Source organism: Ranitomeya variabilis, chromosome 8 (genome assembly GCF_051348905.1).
Source record: "Ranitomeya variabilis isolate aRanVar5 chromosome 8, aRanVar5.hap1, whole genome shotgun sequence".
Classification (NCBI taxonomy): domain Eukaryota; kingdom Metazoa; phylum Chordata; class Amphibia; order Anura; family Dendrobatidae; genus Ranitomeya; species Ranitomeya variabilis.
Window position 1 is genome coordinate 7218317 of NC_135239.1, and position 14119 is coordinate 7232435.

Genomic DNA, 14119 nt, shown 5'->3' on the forward strand with positions numbered 1-14119 from the left:
TGTATTGCTTATTCCCTTTATCATGCTGATTTGTACGTCTGCCTTTGTTCTATATTAATTTTGGGACTGTGGACACCACTGATGGTAAAACATGCAGACCCCCACGTCAGAGTCGTTTGGTGCAGATGGGATGATAATGGAAGTGACCTGATACATTGTAACAGAAGATCCTCACGTTCTCACTTGGCCGCCATCATTTGGTTGTACCTTGGGGCGTGAGAATCAGTGGATTCGGGGAGTTGTGTGCACACAGATTAATCTGTACTCAACATTATGAGGCAATAAATCAGGAGCTGGTCACAGCCGGCCCCTATATAAGGACCTGGGGACGCTGGGCCGGCTCCTGCCAGCACTGCGCTCCGAGTAGCCGGAGGTAAGTCACACCTCCACCTGGGGCTGAGATACCGGAGGAAACGCCAGCGAAGGAATGGCGACTTTATTACTTAGTATCTCGTACTGTGACGCGGTCTCTATAGCAGGCGGCTCGGGGGGCACATCGCAGCGTCACCATCTTGTGCCCCTTTACTGTAAATGATTCTGGGGATGAAATTATTGATCCTGAGGAAAGAACAGACAATGACCGAGAATATCTGTTATCCAGGAGTCGGTGAAGCTGTGTGATGATATGTCCCATTCCAGCTATCACCAGCTCAGGCCCCCAGTCCGTGTACGGCCACAGCGGGGGACGGGTCCTATGGCCGATATGTAGGGGCCACCCCAAACTACGTCCCTACAGATTACAGCCAGGAGGAGAAGTGGCTCTACAGGGCATGCTGAGAGTTGTAGTTAACACCAGTATGGGGGAGGGGATATTGACGGTTGTGAATGTTCGTCTTCACTTTGCAGCAGGAGTCACAATGACGGTTTCTTACACCTTGGAAGTGGCCAATGCCAGATTTGGTGGCTTCTCCAAACTTCTGTTCCGCTGGAAAGGAAGCATCTACAAGTTACTATACAAGGAGCTGCTCGTCTTCTCCATCTGCTATGCCTTACTGAGCGTCATCTACAGGTGAGGAGTGGTACTGCGCGGTGTATATATACAGGAGGAGTGGTACTGTGCAGTGTATATATACAGGAGGAGTGGTACTGTGCAATGTATATATACAGGAGGAGTGGTACTGTGCAGTGTATATATACAGGAGGAGTGGTACTGTGCAGTGTATATATACAGGAGGAGTGGTACTGTGCGGTGTATATATACAGGAGGAGTGGTACTGTGCAGTGTATATATACAGGAGGAGAGGTACTGTGCAGTGTATATATACAGGACAGGAGGAGTGGTACTGTGCAGTGTATATATACAGGACAGGAGGAGTGGTACTGTGCAGTGTATATATACAGGACAGGAGGAGTGGTACTGTGCAGTGTATATATACAGGAGGAGTGGTACTGTGCAGTATATATATACAGGAGGAGGGGTACTGTGCAGTGTATATATACAGGACAGGAGGAGTGGCACTGTGCAGTGTATATATACAGGACAGGAGGAGTGGTACTGTGCAGTGTATATATATACAGGAGGAGTGGTACTGTGCGGTGTATATATACAGGAGGAGTGGTACTGTGCAGTATATATATACAGGAGGAGTGGTACTGCGCGGTGTATATATACAGGAGGAGGGGTACTGTGCAGTGTATATATACAGGAGGAGGGGTACTGTGCAGTGTATATATACAGGAGGAGTGGTACTGTGCAGTGTATATATACAGGAGGAGGGGTACTGCGCGGTGTATATATACAGGAGGAGGGGTACTGTGCAGTGTATATATACAGGAGGAGTGGTACTGCGCGGTGTATATATACAGGAGGAGTGGTACTGCGCGGTGTATATATACAGGAGGAGTGGTACTGCGCGGTGTATATATACAGGAGGAGTGGTACTGTGCAGTGTATATATACAGTAGGAGTGGTACTGCGCGGTGTATATATACAGGAGGAGTGGTACTGCGCGGTGTATATATACAGGAGGAGGGGTACTGTGCGGTGTATATATACAGGAGGAGTGGTACTGTGCAGTGTATATATACAGGAGGAGTGGTACTGCGCGGTGTATATATACAGGAGGAGTGGTACTGTGCAGTGTATATATACAGGAGGAGTGGTACTGCGCGGTGTATATATACAGGAGGAGTGGTACTGCGCGGTGTATATATACAGGAGGAGTGGTACTGTGCAGTGTATATATACAGGAGGAGTGGTACTGTGCAGTGTATATATACAGGAGGAGTGGTACTGTGCAGTGTATATATACAGGAGGAGTGGTACTGTGCAGTGTATATATACAGGAGGAGGGGTACTGCGCGGTGTATATATACAGGAGGAGTGGTACTGTGCAGTGTATATATACAGGAGGAGTGGTACTGCGCGGTGTATATATACAGGAGGAGTGGTACTGCGCGGTGTATATATACAGGAGGAGTGGTACTGCGCGGTGTATATATACAGGAGGAGTGGTACTGCGCGGTGTATATATACAGTAGGAGTGGTACTGCGCGGTGTATATATACAGGAGGAGTGGTACTGCGCGGTGTATATATACAGGAGGAGGGGTACTGTGCAGTGTATATATACAGGAGGAGGGGTACTGTGCAGTGTATATATACAGGAGGAGTGGTACTGCGCGGTGTATATATACAGGAGGAGGGGTACTGCGCGGTGTATATATACAGGAGGAGGGGTACTGTGCAGTGTATATATACAGGAGGAGTGGTACTGCGCGGTGTATATATACAGGAGGAGTGGTACTGTGCAGTGTATATATACAGGAGGAGTGGTACTGTGCAGTGTATATATACAGGAGGAGGGGTACTGCGCGGTGTATATATACAGGAGGAGTGGTACTGTGCAGTGTATATATACAGGAGGAGTGGTACTGCGCGGTGTATATATACAGGAGGAGGGGTACTGTGCAGTGTATATATACAGGAGGAGTGGTACTGTGCAGTGTATATATACAGGAGGAGTGGTACTGCGCGGTGTATATATACAGGAGGAGGGGTACTGTGCAGTGTATATATACAGGAGGAGTGGTACTGTGCAGTGTATATATACAGGAGGAGTGGTACTGCGCAGTGTATATATACAGGAGGAGTGGTACTGTGCAGTGTATATATACAGGAGGAGCGGTACTGTGCAGTGTATATATACAGGAGGAGTGGTACTGTGCAGTGTATATATACAGGAGGAGTGGTACTGCGCAGTGTATATATATACAGGAGGAGCGGTACTGTGCAGTGTATATATACAGGAGGAGCGGTACTGTGCAGTGTATATATACAGGAGGAGGGGTACTGTGCAGTGTATATATACAGGACAGGAGGAGCCGTACTGTGCAGTGTATATGTACAGGAGGAGTGGTACTGTGCAGTGTATATATACAGGAGGAGCGGTACTGTGCAGTATATATATACAGGAGGAGCGGTACTGCGCGGTGTATATATACAGGAGGAGTGGTACTGTGCAGTGTATATATACAGGAGGAGTGGTACTGTGCAGTGTATATATACAGGAGGAGTGGTACTGCGCGGTGTATATATACAGGAGGAGTGGTACTGTGCAGTGTATATATACAGGAGGAGTGGTACTGTGCAGTGTATATATACAGGAGGAGTGGTACTGTGCAGTGTATATATACAGGAGGAGGGGTACTGCGCGGTGTATATATACAGGAGGAGTGGTACTGTGCAGTGTATATATACAGGAGGAGTGGTACTGCGCGGTGTATATATACAGGAGGAGTGGTACTGCGCGGTGTATATATACAGGAGGAGTGGTACTGCGCGGTGTATATATACAGGAGGAGTGGTACTGCGCGGTGTATATATACAGGAGGAGTGGTACTGCGCGGTGTATATATACAGGAGGAGTGGTGCTGTGCAGTGTATATATACAGGAGGAGTGGTACTGTGCAGTGTATATATACAGGAGGAGGGGTACTGCGCGGTGTATATATACAGGAGGAGTGGTACTGTGCAGTGTATATATACAGGAGGAGTGGTACTGCGCGGTGTATATATACAGGAGGAGTGGTACTGCGCGGTGTATATATACAGGAGGAGGGGTACTGTGCAGTGTATATATACAGGAGGAGGGGTACTGTGCAGTGTATATATACAGGAGGAGTGGTACTGCGCGGTGTATATATACAGGAGGAGGGGTACTGCGCGGTGTATATATACAGGAGGAGGGGTACTGTGCAGTGTATATATACAGGAGGAGGGGTACTGTGCAGTGTATATATACAGGAGGAGTGGTACTGCGCGGTGTATATATACAGGAGGAGTGGTACTGTGCAGTGTATATATACAGGAGGAGTGGTACTGTGCAGTGTATATATACAGGAGGAGGGGTACTGCGCGGTGTATATATACAGGAGGAGTGGTACTGTGCAGTGTATATATACAGGAGGAGTGGTACTGCGCGGTGTATATATACAGGAGGAGGGGTACTGTGCAGTGTATATATACAAGAGGAGGGGTACTGTGCAGTGTATATATACAGGAGGAGTGGTACTGTGCAGTGTATATATACAGGAGGAGTGGTACTGCGCGGTGTATATATACAGGAGGACGGGTACTGTGCAGTGTATATATACAGGAGGAGTGGTACTGTGCAGTGTATATATACAGGAGGAGTGGTACTGCGCAGTGTATATATACAGGAGGAGTGGTACTGTGCAGTGTATATATACAGGAGGAGCGGTACTGTGCAGTGTATATATACAGGAGGAGTGGTACTGTGCAGTGTATATATACAGGAGGAGTGGTACTGCGCAGTGTATATATATACAGGAGGAGCGGTACTGTGCAGTGTATATATACAGGAGGAGCGGTACTGTGCAGTGTATATATACAGGAGGAGGGGTACTGTGCAGTGTATATATACAGGACAGGAGGAGCCGTACTGTGCAGTGTATATGTACAGGAGGAGTGGTACTGTGCAGTGTATATATACAGGAGGAGCGGTACTGTGCAGTATATATATACAGGAGGAGCGGTACTGTGCAGTGTATATATACAGGAAGAGCGGTACTGTGCAGTGTATATATGCAGGAGGAGGGGTACTGTGCAGTGTATATATACAGGAGGAGTGGTACTGTGCAGTGTATATATACAGGAGGAGGGGTACTGTGCAGTATATATATACAGGAGGAGTGGTGCTGTGCAGTGCATATATACAGGAGGAGTGGTACTCTGCAGTGTATATATACAGGAGTGGTACTGTGCAGTGTATATATATACAGGAGGAGGGGTACTGTGCAGTGTATATATACAGGAGGAGTGGTACTGTGCAGTGTATATATACAGGAGGAGTGGTACTGTGCAGTGTATATATACAGTAGGAGTGGTACTGCGCGGTGTATATATATACAGGAGGAGGGGTACTGTGCAGTGTATATATACAGGAGGAGTGGTACTGCGCGGTGTATATATACAGGAGGAGTGGTACTGTGCAGTGTATATATACAGGAGGAGGGGTACTGTGCAGTGTATATATACAGGAGGAGTGGTACTGTGCAGTGTATATACAGGAGGAGTGGTACTGTGCAGTGTATATATACAGGAGGAGTGGTACTGCGCAGTGTATATATATACAGGAGGAGCGGTACTGTGCAGTGTATATATACAGGAGGAGTGGTACTGTGCAGTGTATATATACAGGAGGAGTGGTACTGTGCAGTGTATATATACAGGAGGAGTGGTACTGTGCAGTGTATATATACAGGAGTGGTACTGTGCAGTGTATATATATACAGGAGGAGGGGTACTGTGCAGTGTATATATACAGGAGGAGTGGTACTGTGCAGTGTATATATACAGGAGGAGTGGTACTGTGCAGTGTATATATACAGTAGGAGTGGTACTGCGCGGTGTATATATATACAGGAGGAGGGGTACTGTGCAGTGTATATATACAGGAGGAGTGGTACTGCGCGGTGTATATATACAGGAGGAGTGGTACTGTGCAGTGTATATATACAGGAGGAGTGGTACTGTGCAGTGTATATACAGGAGGAGTGGTACTGTGCAGTGTATATATACAGGAGGAGTGGTACTGCGCAGTGTATATATATACAGGAGGAGCGGTACTGTGCAGTGTATATATACAGGAGGAGTGGTACTGCGCGGTGTATATATACAGGAGGAGGGGTACTGTGCAGTGTATATATACAGGAGGAGTGGTACTGCGCGGTGTATATATACAGGAGGAGGGGTACTGTGCAGTGTATATATACAGGAGGAGCGGTACTGTGCAGTGTATATATACAGGAGGAGGGGTACTGTGCAGTGTATATATACAGGACAGGAGGAGCCGTACTGTGCAGTGTATATATACAGGAGGAGGGGTACTGTGCAGTGTATATATACAGGAGGAGCGGTACTGTGCAGTATATATACAGGAGGAGGGGTACTGTGCAGTGTATATATACAGGTCAGGAGGAGTGGTACTGTGCAGTGTATATATACAGGAGGAGTGGTACTGTGCAGTGTATATATACAGGAGGAGCGGTACTGTGCAGTGTATATATACAGGAGGAGCGGTACTGTGCAGTGTATATATACAGGAGGAGTGGTACTGTGCAGTGTATATATACAGGACAGGAGGAGCCGTACTGTGCAGTGTATATATACAGGAGGAGGGGTACTGTGCAGTGTATATATACAGGAGGAGTGGTACTGTGCAGTGTATATATACAGGAGGAGTGGTACTGTGCAGTGTATATATACAGGAGGAGGGGTACTGTGCAGTGTATATATACAGGAGGAGTGGTACTGTGCAGTGTATATATACAGGAGGAGTGGTACTGTGCAGTGTATATATACAGGAGGAGGGGTACTGTGCAGTGTATATATACAGGAGGAGTGGTACTGTGCGGTGTATATATACAGGAGGAGTGGTACTGTGCAGTGTATATATACAGGAGGAGGGGTACTGTGCAGTGTATATATACAGGAGGAGTGGTACTGTGCAGTGTATATATACAGGAGGAGGGGTACTGTGCAGTGTATATATATACAGGAGGAGTGGTACTGCGCGGTGTATATATACAGGAGGAGGGGTACTGTGCAGTGTATATATACAGGAGGAGGGGTACTGTACAGTGTATATATATACAGGAGGAGGGGTACTGTGCAGTGTATATATACAGGAGGAGTGGTACTGTGCAGTGTATATATACAGGAGGAGTGGTACTGTGCAGTGTATATATACAGGAGGAGGGGTACTGTGCAGTGTATATATATACAGGAGGAGTGGTACTGTGCAGTTTATATATACAGGAGGAGTGGTACTGTGCAGTGTATATATACAGGAGGAGGGGTACTGTGCAGTGTATATATACAGGAGGAGTGGTGCTGTGCAGTGTATATATACAGGAGGAGGGGTACTGTGCACTGTATATATACAGGAGGAGGGGTACTGTGCAGTGTATATATACAGGAGGAGTGGTACTGTGCAGTGTATATATACAGGAGGAGTGGTACTGTGCAGTGTATATATACAGGAGGAGTGGTACTGTGCAGTGTATATATACAGGAGGAGGGGTACTGTGCAGTGTATATATACAGGAGGAGTGGTGCTGTGCAGTGTATATATACAGGAGGAGTGGTGCTGTGCAGTGTATATATACAGGAGGAGGGGTACTGTGCACTGTATATATACAGGAGGAGGGGTACTGTGCAGTGTATATATACAGGATGAGTGGTGCTGTGCAGTGTATATACAGGACAGGAGGAGTAGTACTGTGCAGTGTATATATACAGGATGAGTGGTGCTGTGCAGTGTATATACAGGACAGGAGGAGTGGTACTGTGCAGTGTATATATACAGGAGGAGTGGTACTGTGCAGTGTATATATACAGGACAGGAGGAGCCGTACTGTGCAGTGTATATATATATATATACAGGAGGAGCGGTACTGTGCAGTGTATATATACAGGAGGAGTGGTACTGTGCAGGGTATATATACAGGAGGAGGAGTACTGTGCAGTGTATATATACAGGAGGTGTGGTACTGTGCAGTGTATATATACAGGAGGTGTGGTACTGTGCAGTGTATATATACAGGAGGAGTGGTACTGTGCAGTATATATATATACAGGATATAGAGGTGGTACTGTGCAGTGTATATATACAGGAGGAGTGGTACTGTGCAGTGTATATATACAGGACAGGAGGAGTGGTGCTGTGCAGTATATATATATACAGGAGGAGTGGTACTGTGCAGGGTATATATACAGGAGGAGTGGTACTGTGCAGTGTATATATACAGGAGGAGTGGTGCTGTGCAGTATATATATATACAGGAGGAGTGGTACTGTGCAGGGTATATATACAGGAGGAGTGGTACTGTGCAGTGTATATATACAGGAGGAGTGGTACTGTGCAGTATATATATATACAGGACAGGAGGAGTGGTACTGTGCAGTGTATATATACAGGACAGGAGGAGCGGTACTGTGCAGTGTATATATACAGGATATAGAGGTGGTACTGTACAGTATATATATATACAGGATATAGAGGTGGTACTGTGCAGTGTATATATATATATATATACATATACAGGATATAGAGGTGGTACTGTGCAGTATATATATATATATATATATATATATATACAGGATATAGAGGTGGTACTGTGCAGTATATATATACAGGATATAGAGGTGGTACTGTGCAGTGTATATATATATATATATATATATATATATATATATATACAGGATATAGAGGTGGTACTGTGCAGTGTATATATACAGGATATAGAGGTGGTACTGTGCAGTATATATATACAGGATATAGAGGTGGTACTGTGCAGTGTATATATACAGGATATAGAGGTGGTACTGTGCAGTATATATATACAGGATATAGAGGTGGTACTGTGCAGTGTATATATACAGGATATAGAGGTGGTACTGTGCAGTGTGTTATGATCTGGTGGCCTAAGAGCAGCATGAGACGTACTCTGGAGAAGGTGATACCTGTACTGACCGCAGACCCGGAACTTAACACCGCAACTAGAAGTAGCCGTGGAATGTACCTAGCACTCCCTGGACATCTCGACACAGCCGGAGGACTAATTACCCCTAAAGATAGAAAAGGGAAAACTATCTTGCCTCAGAGAAAATTCCCAAAGGATAGGCAGCCCCCCACAAATATTGACTGTGAGAGGAGAGGGAAAAAACATACACAGACTGAAATGAGAATTTAGCAAAGGAGACCACTTCTAGCTAAATAGAAAGGATAGGACAGAGTACTATGTGGTCAGTATTAAAACACTAGAAAATATCCACCACAGAAAATACAAAATCTCCACAGCTAACTAAAGATATGGAGGGTATATCTGCATCTCCAGAGATACCAGCTTGGCTAAACAAATCCTTATACAGACCAAGCTGGACAAGACAAAAACATGGAAAAGAACTGAACAATAAGGCCACAGCATGTGGACAGCAAAAAATCAAGGCCAGAACTTATCTTTGTTGAAATGAACTGCAAAGCAGAAGAGACCAGGCAGGGATGTGAATCCTCCAGGAACAATGGACAACTGGCACTGACTAAAGGGTGAAGCAAGACTAAATAGCCCAGTCAGGATTGCAAAAACTTGACACACCTGATGAATGCTGCGATCCAGAGACAGCAGCACTACCACTTATAACCACCGGAGGGAGCCCAAGAGCAGAATTCACAACAGCAGTGTATATATATATACAGGATATAGAGGTGGTACTGTGCAGTATATATACAGGATATAGAGGTGGTGCTGTGCAGTATATATATATACAGGATACAGAGGTGGTACTGTGCAGTGTATATATATATATATATACAGGATATAGAGGTGGTACTGTGCAGTATATATATATACAGGATATAGAGGTGGTACTGTGCAGTGTATATATACAGGACAGGAGGAGTGGTACTGTGCAGTGTGAATATATACAGGACAGGAGGAGTGGCACTGTGCAGTGTATATATACAGGAGGAGTGGTACTGTGCAGTGTATACAGGACAGGAGGAGCGGTACTGAGCAGTGTATATATACAGGACAGGAGGAGTGGTACTGTGCAGTGTATATATACAGGACAGGAGGAGTGGTACTGTACAGTGTATATATACAGGACAGGAGGAGTGGCACTGTGCAGTATATATATATACAGGACAGGAGGAGTGGTACTGTGCAGTGTATATATATACAGGACAGGAGGAGAGGTACTGTGCAGTGTATATATACAGGACAGGAGGAGTGGTACTGTGCAGTGTATATATACAGGACAGGAGGAGTGGCACTGTGCAGTGTATATATACCGGACAGGAGGAGTGGCACTGTGCAGTGTATATATACAGGAGGAGTGGTACTGTGCAGTGTATATATACAGGAGGAGTGGTACTGTGCAGTGTATATATACAGGAGGAGTGGTACTGTGCAGTATATATACAGGACAGGAGGAATGGCACTGTGCAGTGTATATATACAGGAGGAGTGGTACTGTGCAGTGTATATATACAGGAGGAGTGGTACTGTGCAGTATATATATACAGGAGGAGTGGTACTGTGCAGTGTATATATACAGGACAGGAGGAGTGGTACTGTGCAGTGTATATATACAGGAGGAGTGGTACTGTGCAGTGTATATATACAGGACAGGAGGAGTGGCACTGTGCAGTGTATATATACAGGAGGAGTGGTACTGTGTAGTGTATATATATATAGGAGGAGCGGTACTGTGCAGTGTGTATATACAGGACAGGAGGAGTGGTACTGTGCAGTGTATATATACAGGAGGAGTGGTACTGTGCAGTGTATATATACAGGACAGGAGGAGTGGTACTGTGCAGTGTATATATACAGGAGGAGTGGTACTGTGCAGTGTATATATACAGGACAGGAGGAGCCATACTGTGCAGTGTATATATACAGGAGGAGTGGTACTGTGCAGTGTATATATACAGGAGGAGCGGTACTGTGCAGTGTATATATACAGGAGGAGGGGTACTGTGCAGTGTATATATACAGGAGGAGGGGTACTGTGCAGTGTATATATACAGGAGGAGTGGTACTGTGCAGTATATATATACAGGAGGAGTGGTACTGTGCAGTGTATATATACAGGACAGGAGGAGTGGTACTGTGAAGTGTATATATACAGGAGGAGTGGTACTGTGCAGTATATATATATACAGGAGGAGTGGTACTGTGCAGTGTATATATACAGGACAGGAGGAGCGGTACTGTGCAGTGTATATATACAGGACAGGAGGAGCAGTACTGTGTAGTGTATATATACAGGAGGAGTGGTACTGTGCAGTGTATATATACAGGAGGAGTGGTACTGTGCAGTGTATATATACAGGAGGAGTGGTACTGTGCAGTGTATATATACAGGACAGGAGGAGTGGTGCTGTGCAGTGTATATATACAGGACAGGAGGAGTGGTACTGTGCAGTGTATATATACAGGAGGAGTGGTACTGTGCAGTATATATATACAGGAGGAGTGGTACTGTGCAGTGTATATATACAGGACAGGAGGAGTGGTACTGTGCAGTGTATATATACAGGAGGAGTGGTACTGTGCAGTGTATATATACAGGACAGGAGGAGTGGTGCTGTGCAGTGTATATATACAGGACAGGAGGAGTGGTGCTGTGCAGTGTATATATACAGGACAGGAGGAGTGGTGCTGTGCAGTGTATATATACAGGACAGGAGGAGTGGTGCTGTGCAGTGTATATATACAGGACAGGAGGAGTGGTGCTGTGCAGTGTATATATACAGGACAGGAGGAGTGGTACTGTGCAGTGTATATATACAGGTCCTTCTCAAAAAATTAGCATATAGTGTTAAATTTCATTATTTACCATAATGTAATGATTACAATTAAACTTTCATATATTATAGATTCATTATCCACCAACTGAAATTTGTCAGGTCTTTTATTGTTTTAATACTGATGATTTTGGCATACAACTCCTGATAACCCAAAAAACCTGTCTCAATAAATTAGCATATTTCACCCGTCCAATCAAATAAAAGTGTTTTTTAATAACAAACAAAAAAACCATCCAATAATAATGTTCAGTTATGCACTCAATACTTGGTCGGGAATCCTTTGGCAGAAATGACTGCTTCAATGCGGCGTGGCATGGAGGCAATCAGCCTGTGACACTGCTGAGATGTTATGGAGGCCCAGGATGCTTCAATAGCGGCCTTAAGCTCATCCAGAGTGTTGGGTCTTGCGTCTCTCAACTTTCTCTTCACAATATCCCACAGATTCTCTATGGGGTTCAGGTCAGGAGAGTTGGCAGGCCAATTGAGCACAGTAATACCATGGTCAGTAAACCATTTACCAGTGGTTTTGGCACTGTGAGCAGGTGCCAGGTCGTGCTGAAAAATGAAATCTTCATCTCCATAAAGCATTTCAGCCGATGGAAGCATGAAGTGCTCCAAAATCTCCTGATAGCTAGCTGCATTGACCCTGCCCTTGATGAAACACAGTGGACCAACACCAGCAGCTGACATGGCACCCCACACCATCACTGACTGTGGGTACTTGACACTGGACTTCAGGCATTTTGGCATTTCCTTCTCCCCAGTGTTCCTCCAGACTCTGGCACCTTGATTTCCGAATGACATGCAAAATTTGCTTTCATCAGAAAAAAGTACTTGGGACCACTTAGCAACAGTCCAGTGCTGCTTCTCTGTAGCCCAGGTCAGGCGCTTCTGCCGCTGTTTACCTGGGGAATGCGGCACCTGTAGCCCATTTCCTGCACACGCCTGTGCACGGTGGCTCTGGATGTTTCCACACCAGACTCAGTCCACTGCTTCCTCAGGTTCCCCAAGGTCTGGAATCGGTCCTTCTCCACAATCTTCCTCAGGGTCCGGTCACCTCTTCTCGTTGTACAGCGTTTTCTGCCACATTGTTTCCTTCCAACAGACTTACCATTGAGGTGCCTTGATACAGCACTCTGGGAACAGCCTATTTGTTGAGAAATTTCTTTCTGGGTCTTACCCTCTTGCTTGTGGGTGTCAATGATGGCCTTCTTGACATCTGTCAGGTCGCTAGTCTAAAGGTACCGTCACACTAGGCGAGGTTGCAGCGATATCGCCAGCGATCTGTGACGTTGCAGCGTCCTGCATAGCGATATCGCTATGTTTGGCACGCAGCAGCGATCTGGATCCTGCTGGGATATCGCTGGTTGCAGGGAGAGTGGACGAACTTTCTTTCGTCGCAACTCTCCCGCTGACACCGCTGGATCGCCGTGTGTGACGCCGATCCAGCGATGTCTTCACTGGTATCCATGGTAAACATCGGGTTACTAAGCGCAGGGCCGCGCTTAGTAACCCGATATTTACCATGGATACCATGGTAAAAGTAAAAAAAAAACACTACATACTCACCGTCTGTTGTCCGTCACGTCCCCTGGAGCTTGCCGTACTGACTGTCTCAGCGCCGTCCGGCCGTAAAGCAGAGCCCAGCGGTGAACCTGCAGTAACAGCGGTTCACCGCTGGGCACCGCTGTTACGGCCGGCCGGCGCTGAGACAGTCAGTACGGCAAGCGCCGAGGGACATGAAGGACGACAGAAGGTGCGTATGTAGTGTTTGTTTGTTTTTTTACATGGGGACTTCGGCATCGCTGAAGACAGTTTCAGCGATGCCGAAGTCGCTTGGTCGCTGGAGAGAGCTGTCTGTGTGACAGCTCCCCAGCGACCACACAGCAACTTACCAGCGATCACGTCGCTGGTCGCGATCGCTGGTAAGTTGCTTAGTGTAACGGTACCTTTACCCATGATGGGGGTTTTGAGTAATGAACCAGGCAGGGAGTTTTTAAAAGCCTCAGGTATCTTTTGCATGTGTTTAGAGTTAATTAGTGGATTCAGAAGATTAGGGTAATAGGTCGTTTAGAGAACCTTTTCTTGATATGCTAATTTATTGAGACAGGTTTTTTGGGTTATCAGGAGTTGTAGGCCAAAATCATCAGCATTAAAACAATAAAAGACCTGACAAATTTCAGTTGGTGGATAATGAATCTATAGTATATGAAAGTTTAATTGTAATCATTACATTATGGTAAATAATGACATTTAACACTATATGCTAATTTTTTGAGA

At 45.7% G+C, this 14119-nt stretch overlaps 1 protein-coding gene across 2 annotated transcripts in view; it reads left to right on the forward strand.

Moving 5' to 3' along the window:
• The first annotated feature begins 349 nt into the window (after positions 1 to 349).
• BEST4 (bestrophin 4) overlaps positions 350 to 14119 on the forward strand; it is a 41007-nt gene continuing 27237 nt past the window's right edge. Inside the window, exons 1-2 of one of the 2 annotated variants that reach the window (XM_077277416.1) lie at positions 350 to 373; positions 847 to 1009. In XM_077277416.1, coding sequence (XP_077133531.1) covers positions 858 to 1009 — 152 coding nt within the window. In that variant the 5' untranslated portion in view covers positions 350 to 373; positions 847 to 857. Of the gene's footprint in view, positions 374 to 769; positions 1010 to 14119 lie in introns of those variants that run through there. The other variant, XM_077277415.1, reaches the window with a different exon arrangement.